Consider the following 13,976-nt stretch of genomic DNA (forward strand, 5'->3'; position numbering starts at 1 on the left):
GGGAACTGGGTGGAGGGGAGTTATGGTGGGAAAAAAGAGGAACCAATGTAATAATCTGAACAATAAAGATTTAATTAAAATTTTAAAAAAAAAAAAAAAAAAAAGAAAAAAAAAGAATATCTAGAATATGTAACAAAATCCTACAACTCAACAATAAAAAAAATTAAAAATGGACAAATGATTTGAACAGACATTTCTCCAAAGAAGATACACTAATGACCAATAAGCACATGAGAAAATGCCCCACATAACTAGTCATTAGGGAAAGGCAAATCGAGACCACAGTTAAGATGCCATCGCACATCTACCAGGATGGCTATTATAAATAGCAAACAAGAAACCCGCAGAAAATACGTGTTGGGAGAATATGAAGAGAGTGGAACCCTCACACGTTGCTGTAAATGTAAATGGTGCAGCTGCGCTGGAAAACAGTTTGTCAGTGCTACACACAGAGGGCTACACTCAAGTGAAATGGAAACCTAAGTCCACATAAAAATCTGTGAAAAATGTTCATTATTCATAATCGCTTGAAGAATGAAAACAATCCAAATGTCTATCAACTGATGCATGGGTAAACAAAATGTGGTACAACAAATGGAATATTATTCAGAAATATAAACAAATGAAGGATTGATACATACTAAAACATGAATAAACTCTGAAAACATACTAAAAGAAGCAGTCACGAAAGACCATATAGTGTACGATTTCATTCACAGGAACTGTCCAGAACAGGCAAATCTATAGAGATGGGAGTTAGATTAGTGTGGGCGAGGGCTGCAGGGCAGGAGGCAAAGAGGTGATTGCTAAGGAGTGTGGTTTTCTTTTGAGATGATGAAATGTTCTCAGATTGACTGTGGTGACAGTGGCAAAACTCTGTGAATATACTAAAAACCACTGAACTGTATACAGTTGAGTCCTCACTTAACATCTTCAATAGATTCTATGACTTCAAGCAAAATGACATATAGCAAAACCAATTTTACCATAGGCTATCAGGGGTCCTCAAACTACGGCCTGCGGGCCACATGCGGCCCACCGAAAACATTTGTTTTTTTACTTCAAAATAAGATATGTGCAGTGTGCATAGGAATTTGTTCATAGTTTTTTTTTAAACTATAGCCCGGTCCTCCAACGATCTGAGGGACAGTGAACTGGCCCCCTGTTTAAAAAGTTTGAGGACCCCTGGGCTAACTGATATAAACAAGAGTTAAGTTCCTATGGCAGCTCATCAATGTTGTAATGAAATGATGTTGAACAAACCATGTTATTTGAGGACCTGCTATACTTTAAAAGAGCAAATGTTATGTTATATAAATGGTATCTCAATAAAGCTCTTTTAAAAGGAGGTGGGGAGTGGGTCACTTTAGCATCAGGTCACAGAAATACTCCGGCTTCCATCTTGCTCAACCTCTCTTGCTCTCTCACTTGTTGGCTGATTGAACCCTACGGCCACGCTGTGAGCTCCCCTAGAAAGAGGGCCACCTGGCAAGAAACTGAGGAAAACCTCCCACCAACAGCCAGCAAGAAACGGAGGTCCTCGGTCCAACAGTCCACGAGGAAATGAGTTCCTGCCAACACTCCTCTGTGTCAACTTGGGAGCAGGTCCTCCCCGCGTCGGGCCTGCGGTGACTGCAGCCCTGGCTGGCACCCAGATTGCAGCTGTGAGAGACGGACCCGGAGGACCCGCTAAGTTGTGCCCAGATTCCTGACCCACAGAAACAGTAAGATGATAAACGTTTGTTACAATAAACAATTTCTTATACATGAACAGATAACCAGAATATCACTTTGTTTTTCTCTGAAATGTCCAGATTCATCCTAATTGGTAGCAGCCACACAACAGCTTAACAACCAACCCTCTGGCCCAGAAAAAGGCAAGTACCTCGTGCTCGACGAGGAGTGCTGAGGGGATGGCCATTGGTTTCACACCAGCCCAAAGGAAATATATCCATGGAGTCCACACTCACTATACATTCAGGTATAGGCTTCTTAGAACCTGCTTAGATTACAAAAAAATGTTTAGGCCATTGAATACCCTTTTTCATAAACCACTTTCTAGACAATCAATGTTCTACTGTGTATACAGAACAAAGACTCATAAACAAATCCCTTTTATACAGAAGTGATACTTTTTCACATGTGACAAACATTAAGAAAAAAAGTTAACCTCATGCATAGCTATATAAAGACCTAAATGGGTGGTGAATATATAGGTGACCCTTAGAGAATAGCAAATAAGCAACTGAAACTACCAGCAGTATCATTCAGATGGTTGACAAATATCAGTCAACTCCATGAGATCATTGGAAAATGGCAAAAGTGACAATTATATCCAACATCAGTTGTGGCACAAGGGGACAAGCCAAAGGTAGATCAGTGAATTCGAATCAGGAAGTGGCATAGGTAAGTTGCTCAGCTGGGGTTAAAAAATAAAGTTTATATTCAATACTGTCCTTGATATCTGTATCAAATGCCAATTCTACAAACTGGAAACAGAAAGTACTGAGTCTATTTGGCAGCCAAATAAAAACGAAACCCAGGCCACACACAGTAACTGCAGAGCTGAGTACGCGCCCTGTGCTTCTGTCTACAAACCTGTCCAACTGTTGACTATTACTTTTAGTATAATATATCTCTTTTATTTTACATATTTTTTGGTTCTAATGGATGGGGACAACCAAAATATTATCTCTTGAATGAGTTAGCTGTTAATGCCCGTGCCCTTATATTTTGGTCAAATCAAAATATATGCTATTTGATTTATTCTTTTCCCTTCAAGAAAACATGGGACTCTGTAATAAAGGCTTTTTATTTACATTCATTTCCTAAAATGTGAAAGTCAAGAACAAGAAAAGAAATTCTTACCTTAGGATCTCACATTATAAATTAGAAGTCTCTGAACAAGAGTCCTCTTCAGCTAATCGATTAAGTTTAACAAACAGCACTACAAGGGTGAACAGAAAAGGCGGAGAAGAGCGGCCCCAGAAGGCTTCTCGGGGCCCTGGCACTCACCCTCCAGCTGGAGCCACAGGTAGGAGCCGCGCACGGCGCTGACGGTGGCCACGCACACTTCCTCGGGGAGGAGGGGGTTCACCGCCTCGAGCTTCATGTGCTCCTTAAATTCGTGCTCAGAAATCGACTGGAAGGTAAGTCCAAAACATACTAAATATTAACTCATGAGCTAAGCTGAGAGACCACTGACAGTTAATCCTAGAGCAGCGGTTCTCAACCTGTGGGTCGCGACCCCTTTGGCGGTCGAACGACCCTTTCACAGGGGTCACCTAAGACCATCCTGCATATCAGATATTTACATGACGATTCATAACAGTAGCAACATTACAGTTATGAAGTAGCAACGAAAATAATTTTATGGTTGGGTCACAACATGAGGAACTGTATTTAAAGGGCCAGAAGGTTGAGAACCACTGTCCAGAGTAATACTTTAAGGCTTTAAGTGTCTTTTGCTTTGTTTTATTTCTTCATGAAGTAATGGGAAAATGTCTTTCCTTTTGGTGTTGTAGGCAGTTTCTGAAGTCAGATATACCTGCATTGCTGCTACCTTTGTGACCTTGCTCAAGTTACATAACTTCTTTTGACTCAGTTTCCTCTTATGTCAGATGAAACTGAGAACACCTATCTCCTGGGTCAGTATGATGCTTCCATAAAATAAAATACCTAAGCTCTGTGCCCGAATCAAATGGCTTCTCACCGCTACTGGTTCGCTGATCCTCCCATAAAGGGCCCCATCATACAATAAACTGTCTGGTTCCTACCACTCTGTGTGTCATAAAAGGCAGTCGGGATGAACAATGCTTATGAATAAAGGGAAAGGGTCATCTCAAATGTATGTCTTAAAAATTTGCAGCTTCTGGGTCAAAATAAAGAACTTAACTGTATTTGATTGTTTTCTCTTTCTTTTGACAACTCACTAACATCAAAGTGGTTTTGTTGTTGTTTTTTTAAAGACATAAACCTGCTAGGATAAACAGGAAAGGAGACAACATTCTATAAGCTACAATTCAGAATAGGGTCTAGAACTAACTCAGCAGATTAAAGACAAGTAAATCTAAGCTGACAGTGAAGAAAGCTAAGAATTGGCAGCAGCAGGTAGGGAGCAATTAGAGTTGGAAGAGAAATAGTTAAAACAAAAAGATTTGTTGTTGAACTTTAGGTCGTGCCCTCAGCTCCTCCACTCCACAGCTCAGGACAACTGTCTCTTCCCCTCCCCTACATAAGATGAAATTTACCCTCCAGAGAGGGAAACACACAAGACCCCTGGCCGGAGGACACGGGACTGGTGAAGGAATGCATGCAGTGTCCAAAACATGGTTTGCATATGGAATGTGAGACCCAGCCCTTGCCTCTACTCTCCAGGCAAGGGACTAGAAGAGACTTCTTATGATAAGCCAGTGATGGCGAACCTTTTGAGCTCGGCGTGTCAGCATTTTGAAAAACCCTAACTTAACTCTGGTGCCGTGTCACGTATAGAAATTTTTTGATATTTGCAACCATAGTAAAACAAAGACATATTTTTGATATTAATTTTATATATTTCAATGCCATTTAACAAAGAAAAATCAACCTAAAAAATGAGTTCGCATGTCACCTCTGACACGCGTGTCATAGGTTTGCCATCACTGTCCTAGATGTACATTTTGCTGATGCCATGTTCTTCAGGTTTCTGTTCTATATCACCTTCCCAGAGAGATCCTTCCTGATTTCTCTTTTATAAAATAGGACTCCCACACCTGGTTGCTCTTTATGCCCTTAACCTGTTATTGCCTTCATAAAAGTAATCAACTCCTGGCATAGGGCTCATTTTATTTCTGTTTACTTATGGTTTATGATAAGCTCCATGAGGGCAAAGAGTTTTTCTTGGTTTTTCACTGCCAGGGGTCGCTGTTCAGTAGCTAGGACAATGCTTGGTATCCCATGCTTGGTAACATTTTTGTTTGTTCTGTTTTAACAGATCTCTGTGTCATGAGCTGTTCTATCTCAGATGTGTATATTTCTTACGTAGAGAAGTTAAAGTTTTCTCAGTTTGTTGTTTCTGAGTCACAGTGCGTTACCGTTACCGTGAGTGTTCATTCACTCTGGCTTCCGGGCTGGGCACGCCGGTCACTTTAAGTCTGTTATTCCTCAGAGCGGAGGGAATCCCTGTGCAGCGTGAAGCTGCTGTGGAGACAGTGATGAAATCGCTCCGAGCACATGCTGCGGTGCCAGTGCTGATCCTTCAACATCTCGGTGAAGTGGGAGCTGTGGAGAATACCATCAAACTGTGTGCATATTTACTGTAATAGCCTATTAATTTATTAAGCAATTGATCGAAGTTGTCCTTTAACCGCAATTGCTCTTCTAAATATTGAAATAATGGTGACTTGAGAGTGGGTCAAATGGGATTTCAAAATTAACAATGGGGTTGAAAAAGAGTACGGAAGACCATATTCCCTTTTTTTTTTTTTTTTTTGACACAATTGATCATTTAACAAGTTGACTTCATTAAAGAACTAAAGATTTATAAACGGATATCAACTAGCTGTGATTTTGAATGCTAAAATATTTTATTTTAATGCTAACATATACAGTTCTTATATGTTAAATAATATGTTAATGGTTACTATGTATTATACTAGAGGCCCAGTGCACGAAATTCGTGCAAGGGTAGGGTCGCTAGGCCTGGCCGATGATCAGGGCTGGTCTGTGGGGCAACCAGCAGGGCAATCAGAGGGCCCCCACTGGCACCTGCCTTTGCTGGTCTGGGGCCTGAGAACACAAAGAAAAATCAACCCAAAAAATGAGTTTGTGTGTCACCTCTGACACGCGTGTCATAGGTTCGCCATCATAAAAGAAGAAACACATAAAAATATGGACTAGGTGTCCCCAACAAAGACCAGCCAGATCCACCCTATATGGAAGTTCAAGGTTGACAAGCCCCACCAACACACTCAGAGCTTCAATCAGCTTGTTCTTTTAGTCTCCCATTCTTAAATATAAGCAACCAACCAAGAATAACAAGACATCTAAAGATATGAAAGCTAGAGACCAAGACAGACAAAGCAAGCAATTTGGGAAAAATAGATTAAGTGAGAAGAAAACTTCCCAAAACGAAGGGATAATTAACATCCTCTGACAAGAAAAACTATTGTGCCCGGCCCATGTGGCTCCGTGGTTGAGCACTGAACTATGAACAAGAAGGTCACAGTTCGATTCCAGGTCAGGGCACATGCCTGGGTTGCAGGCTCGATCCCCAGTAGGGGGCATGCCACAGGCAGCCAATCAATGATTCTCTCTTATCACTGATGTTTCTCTCTCTCTCTCCCTCCCTCTTTGAAATCAATAAATTAAAAAAAGAAACACTATTGCATCCTTAAAATAAGAATAATATGTTTATTAAAACCAAAATACTCAGAACAGAAATAGTTCTGGATATTAAAACTATGATATTAAAAATTGAAAACTCAAAAAAAGGTATGAAAGCCCTGACCAGGTCACTCAGTTGGTTAGAGCATCGACCCGATAACACCAAGTTTTTGGGTTTGATCTCTGGTCAGGGCACATCAAATCAATGTCTGTCTGTGTGTGTCTGTCTCTCTCTCTCTCTCTCTCTCTCTCTCTCTCTCAAAATTAATTAATAATAAAAAGAAGAGTTGAAAGATAAAGTTTAAGAAATCTTCCAGCAAGCAAAGCAAAAAGACTAAGAAATGGAAATCAAGAAAAGCAGAGGTCTCATCCAGAACCCCAACAGACAAATTCAAAAATCTTAGAAAAAGAAAACAGAGAAACAGAAGGAAATCAAAGAAGAAATTCCAGAGAACCTCCCCACAGAGAGGCACGCATGTCCAGAGAGAAGGTGCTCACTAAAAAGCCAGCATGTGAATGACAGGCCACACCATAGCTCGTCACTGTGAAACGTGGTGCGAGATTCTATAACCTTCCAGGAGGAAGTAAGAGGCAGGTCGGTCATCTATGAAAGATCAAGAAAAAGAATGGCCTTCAACTTGCCTCAAAGGTAGAGCAACACTGGAAGGTAGAAAACAACTAAGTAATATTTTCAAAACTCCTCAGAACAGAAATAGTTCTGGATATTAAAACTATGATATTAAAAATTGAAAACTCAAAAAAAGGTATGAAAGCCCTGACCAGGTCACTCAGTTGGTTAGAGCATCGACCCGATAACACCAAGTTTTTGGGTTTGATCTCTGGTCAGGGCACATCAAATCAATGTCTGTCTGTGTGTGTCTGTCTCTCTCTCTCTCTCTCTCTCTCTCTCTCTCTCAAAATTAATTAATAATAAAAAGAAGAGTTGAAAGATAAAGTTTAAGAAATCTTCCATCAAGCAAAGCAAAAAGACTAAGAAATGGAAATCAAGAAAAGCAGAGGTCTCATCCAGAACCCCAACAGACAAATTCAAAAATCTTAGAAAAACAGAGAAATAGAAGGAAATCAAAGAAGAAATTCCAGAGAACCTCCCCCCAGAGAGGCACGCATGTCCAGAGAGAAGGTGCTCACTGAAAAGCCAGCATGTGAATGACGACAGGCCACACCACATCTCGTCACTGTGAAACATGGTGCGAGATTCTATAACCTTCCAGGAGGAAGTAAAAGGCAGGTCGGTCATCTATGAAAGATCAAGAAAAAGAATGGCCTTCAACTTGCCTCAAAGGTAGAGCAACACTGGAAGGTAGAAAACAACTAAGTAATATTTTCAAAACTCGTAAGTAACTTCTGACTCAAAATTCCACATTGAGCCAAACAATCAATCAAATCAGTAGAAGGAAGACATTTTCAAACATGTAAAGCCTACAAAAATTTACCTCCCTTACATCACATTTCAGGAAGCTACTGAGAGACAGGCTCCATCAAAACCAGGGAGTAAACCAAGAAAGAGGAGGCCACAAGCTACACAAAACAGAAAGGGGAGAGTCAATTTCTTGGGTGGCACTGAAGGGCAGTTTCCAGGATTAAAACTGTACTGCAAGCCTAGAGAGGAACCCATCCGGGGAGAGAGAACAGAGGTTGCTAGGAAGGATATCTCTAAGAAAAATATTAGATAAGACAGATTTCCTATATCGGGGTGTCAGAATGGCCATGTACATGAGAAAAAGAAAACACAGCTAGAGAACATATTATATTTGAACCCCCTACCCTAAAGCAACAGCAGCAGCAGCAGCAACAAAACCCCTTAACTAGGAAGAAAATACCCAGGTCTAGCTGGACCGAGGAGACTCTGGACAATGGTACAGGGCGCTGTGTGAGTATTTGGCTCCAAACATGAACTATGACCCAGGCACGGGGGCCCTGTGCTTGTGTTCTGTACAATCATCATCTCACTCAGGGCCCATTTACCAGGTGGGTGGAGCCAAAGCAACATATGCTAATGGGGGAACTTCAGACACCTGCAAAAGTGTCTGGTTGCATATTACATTCAAATTGTTTCAAAGTAACAAAGTTGTCATTTTACTAAAAATCAGAGTGTATGTTAGGCGTAGTTCATGCAAGAAAAAACTCGAGGGAACACTTGTTGACCATCTATACTCAAAGGAAAAGCCTTACCAAAAGATAAACAAATGAATGCATATTTATACATCTTAGATTAAAAGACTGCTTCATCAAAAAAATGATACCCTGATTTATCTGACTTTCAATTAACCCACTAATTATCTGTCTGACAGAGTCAGATAAGGGAACATCTGCATATATTATTCATGTCTTTCCCATCTCTCAAATAAATTGTTTCATAAAGTGGGGGAATGACAGATTTCCTAATGTGATTGCCTTTGTGGAAATAATTATGGCAGGCTACTGGAAGGTGTGGGAAAAACTAGCCATAAAACAAAGAAAATTAAGCTATGAAAAACAAGGCAATTAAAAAAGGAACCAATCATAAAATATTGCAGTACTAAACTATGAATAATATCAGCATGCATGTGATAATATACTTAATTCAGAGTTAACCAAAAATTATAATATAACTCTAATAGAAAGAAGAGGTGGGGGTAAGACAGAGGAGAAAGGTAATATAAAATAGCTAAGTATTCATTTACCATAATATAGAACCAATAGACATATTTGAAATAAATGATTCAAAAAACAGCATGTTATTTTGGAAATGAGAAGGGTAACTACCAGAACAACTGTAGGAAGAGTAGAAGTGACTGCTGTCGGAAGGGAGATTGGAAAGGGACAGGACAGAGAACTGTTGTTGTTTTGTGTTTTGTTTTGTTTTCTTATTTTTAAAAAAATATATTTTATTGATTTTTTTTACAGAGAGGAAGGGAAAGGGATAGAGAGTTAGAAACATTGATCAGCTGCCTCGTGCACATCCCCTACTGGGGATGTGCCTGCAACCAAGGTACATGCCCTTGACCGGAATCAAACCTGGGACCCTTCAGTCCGCAGGCCGACGCTCTATCCACTGAGCCAAACCGGTTAGGCTGAGAACTGGTGTTTTATGTTCTAAGCTTTTTACTGCTGTTTGGGTTTGTAAGCCATGTGCATGGTTTTATTTTGATAAATAAATTATTTTTTATTATGTTAAAAATATAATTATTTTGATAGTTTTAAATAAGTTTAACAATTTTTTCCACTTAATATTTTTTCATATTATTGAACCATCAAAAATCATTATGAACTACAATTTTAAATTCATATTTCAGTTAATAAAAAATAAAACTGATAAACTTTAAATAATTAACAAATTAGCTTCTGCAGTGAATGGATTTTTCCTTGGACCATTTGATTACAATCAACAAGATGCTTATTTGGGTTGAGTGGGAGGGTTGACTTCAGAGCACTCATCACAAAAAGCACAGGAAGCAGTGGCTGCGAGGGGTCGGTCCGGGTTCTCACCTCAGGGAAGCACCTCTGGGGAGCAGCTTCAGCACCACACTGTTTGAGGTAGTCGGCCCAATCAAAGTCCTGGCCAGGGTAGCCTAGGTAAAGACAGGAGAACAATGCCAGTCAGAGAAGATAAATATCACATGATCTCACTCATTTCTGGAATATAATGAACAACATAAACTGATGAACAAAAATAGATACAAAGACAGAGAAGCATTGAACAGACTGTCAAACCTCAGAGGAAAGGCAGGGGAGGGGCTGGGGAGGTAGGAGATCAACCAAAGGACTTGAATGCATGCATACAAGCATAACCAATGGACATGGACACTGGGGCGGTGGGGGCATGTGCTGGGGGTGGGCGTGGCCAGGGAAGGGTTGATGGGGGAGAAAGGAGACATATATAATACTTTAAATAATAATTACAAACAAACAAAAACAATGATTCACATCACAAAAGCATGCCTGGCTTTATTGCTCTGCCAAAAGTGCACCCACAACTTCTAATTTTGCTAATTTGGGGACTCTAATCATTCTAGAGACGGGGGTAAAAACACTTTATAAATCCAAAGCATTGTTTGTTTATTTTATAAAACAGAGCAAATGTGGTCAAACTACATGACACTATAATTCTTTGGATAAATTTTTAATTTCAAATGAGGCATTTATTTTGAGCAATATTTTATATGATTAATTACCGGCAATTTACAAAAAAATTTAAGACAGTTATAACTGGATTTGATTTGTACCAATAAATCGAATCTTATCATCAATCCTATTATGACTTAGGCTCTAAAGGAGACAGCAGTACTATGTAATCAGCTAAGACTTTTTTCTTTCATAAAGCTGTTTCCTTAAACATATCTTAGCTCCTACGAATATGATGTTCTCGACTATGATTCATGCCCTACAGAATTTCAATGCTCTTATAACCTGAATCATGAATTCATTTTAGAAAAAAGTTGAACTTGCCTCTCCACTTAAATCTACCAGGTTCTGGGTAGAAGTCTCTGCATCTGTGTGCAAGGAGCTGGGCTGCGCCTGCTGTGTCTGAGGCCTCTAGGCTCTGCAGAGCTCACAGGTACAAAGCAAGCTACTCAAGACTATGCCAATCCTACAGCCAAACAGCCCCTGCAATCGCTTCTGCCCAACTGAGATTGGTATCATGTTCTACTTCTGCCTCCACCTCAATTCCTCACAGTAAATTATCTGCCATTTTCAATGAGATATTCCACTACTTTCCTTCTATTTACAAAGACAGTTAAGTTGTCTTAACAGTGCTGAAAGCCCAATAGCTTTAATCATGGGTTCTCCTTTTCACGAAAGTCAGCAGGCAGGATAAAGAACTTGGGATGCACAGAGCCTTCCTGAAAAACAAGAACTTGCTCTTGCAGATGTGCCCCTCACCCCATCCCACCAGGCAGGCTCTCCCATTCTGTCCACTGACGAAGGAGGACCTGGGAGGCTGTTACTGTTCTCCCTCTTGCTCCTTGAAGGAAATGTGTTGTACCCCCTAGTGACAAGCCCAATGTCTGGTTCATAGCAAACATTCCATAATGTTTGCTGGATGAAAGAAAACTGAATGGAAGGCAAAAGCTCTGAGCTTATGACTCCTGCTCGCACACAGGGCACTCCCAGCCCCATGCTCCAGCAGTCAGCATTTAGCTGGCCTTCACCAGAAGCCTACTAAAAAAGGATGCAGAGTCTGCCAACAAATCTCGTTTGCTGATAGAAAAGTCAGAAAAATGTCTGACACTTACAGATATTCCAAGTTAAAAAATATTAAAAATTTCATTCAAGCTCAACGAAGTCATATTTATAAGTTTTGATTAAAGGGTCAAAGATTATACTTTGCAAAGCTGCAAACACCAGAACATGAGCTGCTACTTTCCTATCTACTACCCCTCTATGTCCTACTCTTGACCATAAACCTCTCTCTGGATCTGAACAGTCTCCCTCTAAGATAAGGCCCAGATACCTAAAAATCACCAATAATCTACCTCCGAGCTCTGGCTCTCACATCTCTTCTCATAAATCAGCTCTCAATATCCACTGCACAAACTATCCCCACCCTTCTGTGACCTCCCAACAGAAACAAGGTGGAAGGAACTAAGGAACCCACATGGAACCCCAGGTTGTCATGAAGATGCATTTGTCAAGGTAGGACAGAACAGACTTCATTTAGAGCTTAACAATTTATAACTTTCAAGTATGTAAATATATGGATCCTAGGCCTTCACTTATACTTGTCCTGGGCTCCGAAATGTTAAGGAGAGGCTGGGGCATGAAGAGAGAAAGGGACAAGAGGTCCAGGTAACGTATCTGATAAATCTCATTTCAAAGGAAAGTTCCTGATAACCAATTCAGAACAGAAGGAATGAATACCAGGAGGGGGTGTGATGTGTAAACCATTCTTCAGACTCCACTGCACAGGGAAAATACCAGGACTGTCAACATGACACACAAAGGATCGCCTTGCATGATTCTCTGGTCGCAAATCATCCATTTCCACCAGAAAGTACTTCTCGTCAAAAACCTGTACATACAATTGATAAAGTAAATGAATAGTTTTATGTGTATGTGCCCATGCACGCATGCATGTGCGTGCACACATGTACACACACACACACACTCACACACACAAACATACACATGTCATTTCCTTGGCACAACTGAACATGTTACAAAAGTTTATAGCTATGCCCTGGCCAGGTGGCTCGGTTGGTTGGAGCATTGTCCCATACACCAAAAAGGTTGCATGCTCAATTCTCGGTCAGGGCACACACCCAGGTTGCAGGCTCAATCCTGGTCGGGTGCATACAGAAGGCAACAGTTTGATGTTTCTCTCTCTCTCTAAAAATCAATGAAAACATGTGCTTGGATGTGATTAAAAAAAAAAGTTCTTAACTACAATGGGTATTAATACTACTACTTACACACTCAATAAATGTTTTCTGTGTCAGACACTATTTTAATTGAATGCTTTAATTAATCAGTTTTAATCTTCCTAACAATCTAACGAGGTAGGCACTATTATCAACTCCATTTTGCAGATAAAGAAACTAAGTTTAAAAACAGGTTAAGCCATGTGTCTCAGTAGTTAGAGCATTAGCCGGCACACCAAAGGGTCGAGGGTTCAATTCCTGGTCAAAGGCACATATCTGGGTTGCAGGTTTGTTCCCTGGCCCCAGTCAGGAAGCATGCAGCAGGCACCCAATTGATGTGTCTCTCTCACATTGATGTCTCTCTCTCTCTCTCTCTCTTTCTCTCTCTCTCTCTCACCCCCTCCCTCTTTCCCTCTTTCCCTCCCACCCTCCCTTCCTCCCTTGCTTCCCTTGCCCCCTCTCTAAAAATTAATGGAAAAAATATCCTCAGATGAGAAGTAAAAAAAAAAAAAAAATTAAAAAAAACTCAAAAAATAAAAAAAGAGGTTAAATAACTTGCCCCGTGTTACATAGCCAGGAGCAAGCAGGAACTAGCAGAACCTGGATTCAAATCTAAGTATTATGGTTCCAAACAAAATTTGGTTTAGGCTTACTGAGGAGTCAACTGGACCAGTATATTCGATTTTCAGATCCTAGCCTAGTTTCAAATGCCAAAGTGGTTGTATGAACCTCCTCTGGCTCCTCACCACCCCACAGCCTTCAGACTCTAGTTACGGTCTTCTGACATCATTGCAGGGTCAGAATTCCTCCCCATTCTAAGAATGATTCTTTTTCCAAGGCAAAGAAACTTTCAATCTTACCAGGTTGGATGACTCAGCATCAAAGCAACTATTCCTCTAGTTGTGCACGACTTTTGGTTCTACTTTCAGTAAATGGGGTTTTTCAACTGAAATTCTCTCCTTTATGCCTCAGTTCTAATAACCGAGTAACTGGGCCTTGACACCTGCCCAGTTCTTGTGGCTACTCCTAACAAGAGCCTTACTTTTGTCAGTCTTTCAAAAGATTAAAGTCGGAACCTAGAATCCATGGCTGGGCAATCCAAGTGGCAGGTCCCGTGATACTGATCACCTGCTGCCCATACATCTCCTGCACCTGGCTGGACACCAGTGACACTGCCGCCTCCAGGCTTTTCAGGTACCACGGCTCACCTGCCGGCTGACTCTCCTCTATTACAGGCAGACCTGACCCCCC

General features: G+C 40.6%; 1 protein-coding gene across 1 annotated transcript in view; it reads right to left on the reverse strand.

Moving 5' to 3' along the window:
* SFMBT1 (Scm-like with four mbt domains 1) overlaps positions 1-13,976 on the reverse strand; it is a 116,100-nt gene that overhangs the window by 17,636 nt on the left and 84,488 nt on the right. The window contains exons 11-12 of the mRNA XM_005870292.2: positions 3,016-3,142; positions 1,886-1,999 (exon numbers count right to left, since the gene is read on the reverse strand). Coding sequence (XP_005870354.1) covers positions 1,886-1,999; positions 3,016-3,142 — 241 coding nt within the window. The remainder of the gene's footprint in view (positions 1-1,885; positions 2,000-3,015; positions 3,143-13,976) is intronic.

This window comes from Myotis brandtii, unplaced genomic scaffold, assembly GCF_000412655.1.
Source record: "Myotis brandtii unplaced genomic scaffold, ASM41265v1 scaffold316, whole genome shotgun sequence".
NCBI classification, from domain to species: domain Eukaryota; kingdom Metazoa; phylum Chordata; class Mammalia; order Chiroptera; family Vespertilionidae; genus Myotis; species Myotis brandtii.